General features: G+C 42.1%; 1 protein-coding gene across 1 annotated transcript; it reads right to left on the bottom strand.

The window, feature by feature from the left end:
- Window positions 1-645: 645 nt before the first annotated feature.
- Window positions 646-5008, bottom strand: nr4a1 (nuclear receptor subfamily 4, group A, member 1). The gene is made up of 7 exons (XM_085260257.1): window positions 4893-5008; window positions 3062-3866; window positions 2819-2948; window positions 2550-2713; window positions 2232-2434; window positions 1947-2125; window positions 646-1623 (listed from the first exon to the last, which is right to left on the bottom strand). The coding sequence occupies exons 2-7, from the start codon at window positions 3854-3856 to the stop codon at window positions 1367-1369; spliced, it is 1728 nt and encodes a 575-aa protein (XP_085116383.1). The 5' UTR covers window positions 3857-3866; window positions 4893-5008; the 3' UTR covers window positions 646-1366.
- Between the last annotated feature and the right edge of the window lie 663 nt (window positions 5009-5671).

The raw sequence follows: 5671 nt of genomic DNA, 5'->3' as shown, positions 1-5671 counted from the left end.
CTCAGTTGGATTTATTGCAGCAAATTGTTTACTAGTTATGCATAAGAAGAACTACATTTAAAAAATACTCACTATTTAAAGAAAAAGCACAGTTAATATCGAATTTGGCTTTATATTTATACAAAGACCATCAGACAGACACCTGATTCTATGGTGGGGGAATTGCACCACTCAGTCAACTTCCACCATGCAATAACTACCCTGAACCTTGGCTTATAAATACCAATGATTGATATTTTCAGGAAATTTATCCATGATTATGCTGTTGCAGTTTGAGACTTGAGTAACACCTTTTGCACATGCTCTAAGTGTGTGGTGGTGGCTGCCTGCCAAATGCACTGCCTGGGCATGACTTTGTAGTGGAAATTGGAGGCGGAGCTTGCAAAAGGGGCTTCAATTACAGTAAGACAGGCAGCGTGAGATAAAAAAAAACATTCCTTTCCTTTTATGGTTCTTTTCCTTTTTATAGTTTCGGTAGGAAGCTATATCAAAAATGACAACAACAAAAAAAAGAAGCGAGTGAATGATCAAGATGTACGATCGGTTCATTACTCCCCAACGCTGCCTGAGCTAAACAATAAATAAATTAAGACATTTAAAATATCCTAAACATTCAGAGAGAAAACAACAAACGCACTCAAAACATGCAGTTCGACATTTTATTAAGTGTTTATCTGCAGTAGAAGAGAACATCTTTGTACATAAAAACAACTCATCCAAAACAAACTGTATAAAACAGTTCAAGTGGCACCAACACCAGACTTCATAACAGATATAAAATCATTTACAAACAAGACCAGTGTGTAAGACTGTACTGGAAAATACACAGTATGTTAGCTGCTCAGAGTCGATTCATGATACATGAACTGTACTGCTGAATAAATCTGTGGGTATTGACTATTTTAATACTGGAGCTGAAAATATCACATTAATGCTTTTTGCTTATATCATTCAAATGATGGTGCGGACCTTATTTGAATTCATTTGTAACTGTTTGGAAAAGTGCTGTCATTTCCCTCAGTTTAACAAAGTTTCCATTCACGGCACCTCGTATGTAAACAGTTACTGTTTGATCCATGAGATGACCTCTCTAATTCCATCTTGAGAGATTACAATTTCCTAACCAAATAGAGAATCATGTGATTGCTCCACAAAAAGGGACTTCTACAAGTTTTATTTCATTTTATAAGTCAGAAGTAGCACTTTACTTCTGATAATGCATAATCCCTAAGGATTGCTTTTTTTATTTCTTAGCTGCATGCAGTTTTACTTTGCTACCTGGAGTATGAGCACTCAGTCTGTTTGCTTTGGCTCTCAGATCAGCTCCAGATTTCACATCACAGATGGCATATCTCCCATCTCACGCTCAAAATGGAAGCGTATCCAGAAAGATTTTTTCCACGATCGGTGGCGGAGGAACGAGGTCTTCTAGTTTAAGGTAAAAGATGCGCTGGAGGCCTTGAGTGCACAGAGTCCTGAGCTCAGGCAGCTTCCCGAGAAGTCTGGATAAATAATTGGGCCTCAAAGAGCCAGAGCCACAGCCAGAGACGTGATCTTTGAGGCAGGTGATGAGCTGATTCTGCAGGTCTTCCACACGTTTTGGTTCCTTAAGACCATGCCGATCTGAGAAAATATAAGAGTCATTAAGCAATCATTTATCTGACTTTAACAAAATAAAACTAAATACAGATGGGAAAGCATAGCATCGTGGCCACAGAGGGAGGAAACAAGCAAATAAAGACCAATATAAGGGTATCAAAGATGACCCCACTTTGAAATTGCGGACTATATTTTGAAATATAGCACAGTGTAGATTGCGTTTAGGTCAGCTGTGATATATAATGTGCTCCATGTTATATTTTGTCATACACCTGTCATGTCAGTATTTTGAAGCAGGTTCCCTATATATAGTGCTGTAATCTGAACTCAGCATGATAGTTTCTTACCGGTGATTATGACGAGGGCTGTGAGGCAGGAGAAGGAGGAAACGTCGAGCTTCATGCGATGGAGATTTTGCGAAAACTCCAAGATGGACTCGATCCAGTCGCCAAAACCCCGTACGCACTGCGTTTTATGAAGTACGACTCCATTGCAGAAGATGAGCTTCTCCGTTTTAGGATCAGACCTGCACAAGAGAAACACAGTTTGTTAGCTGTATAAAATATCTCAAGAATGTCAAAAGTAAATGCTAAAGAGGTAGTTTAAATTTTTTTAAAGGAAGTTACACTCACCGAAATGCAAGACGCAGGATGTAGAGTTCAACAAATGCCGATTCGAGCAGCAGTTCCTGATCCTCAAGACAGAACTCAGAGAATCCCGGGATGCTATTTGCCCACTGCCTGATAACCTCCATGGAGGCTGTAAGCAAGTCGTAAAACTGTCTGATGTCACTGGCGTCCTCTTTCTGATTAGGGCTGGTATCCATCTCAACATACTGAAATTAAACACAGCGCAGACATTTAGGTAGCTATCTCAGTTTATTCATTTATTTTTTAGCAAAGATTACTCCAAAAGAACTGAAACAGCTGTAGAAAATGTATTTTTCTTACCTTGGAATAATCCAGTGTCCCAATGCTGGGGTTTGAGTCAATATGTGCCCTCACGAGTGCGGCGATCATGCTCACTGGAGACACAGCAGCTGTTACATCCTGAATAATTTTAGGCTTGGAAGGTAAGCGGCCTCTTCGCCCTTTCAGGCTATCAGTTCTGACAACTGTAACAAAACAAACAAAATAAGAAATGTGGTAAATCTGTTACTTCAGGTTCAGTGTTAGCATCCTTCTACACTATGAATCATGTGTGTTTGCACTGCGCTCACCTTCCCTGACCATGCCTACAGCTAGACACTTCTGGAAACGGCAGAACTGGCATCGATTCCTCCGCCTCTTGTCCACAGGACAGTCTTTGTTGGAAAGGCATACATACTTTGAATTTTTCTGCACAGTACGCTGTAAAACAGAAAGAAGAAATGCTCTTAACTCACATAGCACAAACAAACAATTCGATAACAACTGTTTTCAAATAGGTGATTCTGCAGGACAGAGATATCAGATGTTATTACCTTGAAAAACCCTTTGCATCCTTCACAAGTGCGAACTCCATAGTGATGGCAGGAGGCGTTATCCCCACACACAGCACAGCAGCCTTCGTTTCCACCTGGACTTTTCAGCTTGGGTGACAAGCTTCCAGCGTCCAGTTGGTCAGCACCATCAAAGCTGCGTGCATGCTCCATCTCCAAGGTGGGAAAGGTCAGCGTAGATGGGTGAGGATGGCTCAAGGCAAAAGCATCATGATCTCGTAAGTCTGGCTGACCCAAAGGGGACATATCCTCCATGGATCCTGCACCAAACGTGAAGAAAGATGGTGCATGGGGTGCTGATGTCTCCTCGGTTGCCCAGTACCCTGGACTGGGTGAATATGGCCCAAAGGCTGAATCCCAGGTGGATGTGTGCTGACTCTGAAACCCAGGGGTTGAAGGAGCCGAGGCTGATGCAGGGCTGCCATAATAATCTGACCCAGTGGGGGACACAGATTCATCGGGGTAACTCAACATGAAAGATCCAGGGTAGCAGCCGTAAACTTGGAGTTCATCGAGCTTGAAAGGAGTTTCCTGCGCTGAGGATGGAGCAACATGGGCAGGAGCCGTAGTAAACTGGCATGAATATGCATCGAAGTCTCCCGTGGGAGTGCCCACCAGGGAGCCGATGCTTGGCAAGGGTGGTGCAGAGAGGTGCTGGTCCAGTGGGCTACTCATTCCCACAGCCAGCCTGGAGATAAAGTCTGTGTTCTGAAACTCTGAGCTGCCGAGGTTGTTCTCACTAGGCTGAGATCCGTGCTGGGAATATATGCAAGTCATGACTGCAAGACTGAAAAACACAAAAAATGAGAATATAAGAGAAGCCACAAAATCCTGTCATTATCTTTACCCAACCTTCAAGCTTTGGCAGGTTAACCAGCTATAACAGAGGTGGAAGACACTGTTTCTCCACAGCCTTAGACAACATAAGTGCAGGGCCACACGTTGGATAACCAATGGTTAAAAGTTAGAATAAAAGTATTATTATGGAAAGAAAAAGCTCACAATACTATAAACACTCAAATAAAAACGGACTAGAATCATCTGAAAAGTGGCCCAAAGTCATTGCAGTGATTCAGCTCAAAATTTCATAGCAAAATATTGCCTGTTTTTAATTTATGTTGCTGTAGATTTTTCATGAAAAATGTCTGGCTTTGCCCTGGATGTCTTAACTTCTCAAGCATTAGTTTGATACAACACTAATTAACATCAAGTATGCTTCTTTGCAGCATCTATAGATATGCAGAAAGTCTTAAAGGAAGACCATCATGCGCGACATTCTTGAACCCCTCTGCAAATCCACAACAAGGAACCGCCACATGGTGAATTTCGAAGAAATTAAAGAGCCCGGCTGGAGGCGCGTTAGGCATCATTCATTACTGGAGAAGGTTACCCGCTTTTTTATATCACTTAGTCGTGGGGTATATATATATAGTCACGCCTGCAAAGTTCATTGAGCTTGACTTTCAGACATGGGTCCAATGCCAACCCATGAATCACATGTTACATATTACGATACCGCGGAGAAGACTGATGAGGGAACCCACTTGACATACTTATTCCAATCGTAGCCTATATTAGTGTAGATGTAAATCTAGCAAGCTTACAACATAATGTATTTCTGCAAGCACAACTTCAAACACGTTTTCGTGTATAAAGGTGTAAACAGATGGCTGCATTCGTTCCGATTTAAAGTTATTTTGCTGCCAGATTAAGTTTTAGTATCATTCAGCTGCAGCCGTACATCTGAGAACTGAAAAAACGACATCCTGCATTCAAGTCTATTGTATTAAAGATCATTAATCCTCATTCTCACCTGTTGGGTCCGTCTACAAGTGTTTTGAACGGTCCGTATTCCACAAACGACCGTGTGTCATCTTATGCGTCTCTCAGCTGAGAAGCAGTCCCTGAGCTCGGGACCCGGGAACAACTTTATACGATTGGCTTTACTCTACCCATGACGCAGGAAGGTTTCCATACATGGGCGGGGAGATTTCCAGTCTGCGGCCAATCACAGCGCTGTTCGAGAGAACAGTCACAGGATGACGCACTACGGGATTCCGTTGACGCGCATACGACCAAGAACCGCAGCATTGTCCTCCCTGAGCAGACACGCACGCACAGGCACGCTCTCACTCTCACACATGGCTAAATAAAACTCTACAAATACAAATAAAAGTAATTCTGCGCATGCAAACACTGATAGTCGACTCCCCACAAGAATGTCTTTGTTATAGGCTGCGAATGCTTTGCTGATTATTGGTGGAAAAACTGTGATTGTATCATTTACAAACAGGAAGTCACAGATGTTTTTCTATTCCTGTGAGAGAGACAGAGAAAAAAAGAGCTATTTTCAAGCCTGGTGTCTTTGGGTAAGAATGGAGAAGAATACTGCTGAGACCTACATTTTACATATCTGCTGTGTACATATCCATCAGGTGTTCTACTTTGTATGGGACTGCACAGAAATCCTTCAATCTCCCATCTAGAGAGGGGTTATTGCAAGGACAAAGTAGGCACACACACAATGGTGGAAATATTATTTGATCCCCAGCTGAATTTGTAAGTTTGCACAGTTACAAAAATTGAATAGTC

Source organism: Mchenga conophoros, linkage group LG20, assembly GCF_057382185.1.
Source record: "Mchenga conophoros isolate Kocher_MC1m ecotype Shallow Benthic linkage group LG20, M_conophoros_male_GT1.1, whole genome shotgun sequence".
Classification (NCBI taxonomy): domain Eukaryota; kingdom Metazoa; phylum Chordata; class Actinopteri; order Cichliformes; family Cichlidae; genus Mchenga; species Mchenga conophoros.
This window is presented reverse-complemented; position numbering and strand designations above follow the sequence as displayed.

Bases quoted from the DNA above. Each gene is read 5' to 3' on its own strand.
- nr4a1 (XM_085260257.1), bottom strand. From the start codon at position 3,856: ATGACTTGCATATATTCCCAGCACGGATCTCAGCCTAGTGAGAACAAC. The intron at 2,949-3,061 runs GTAATAACATCT...TCTGTTTTACAG, and splicing joins GATGCAAAGGGTTTTTCAAG to CGTACTGTGCAGAAAAATTC. The intron at 2,435-2,549 runs GTAAGAAAAATA...GTTTAATTTCAG, and splicing joins GGACACTGGATTATTCCAAG to TATGTTGAGATGGATACCAG.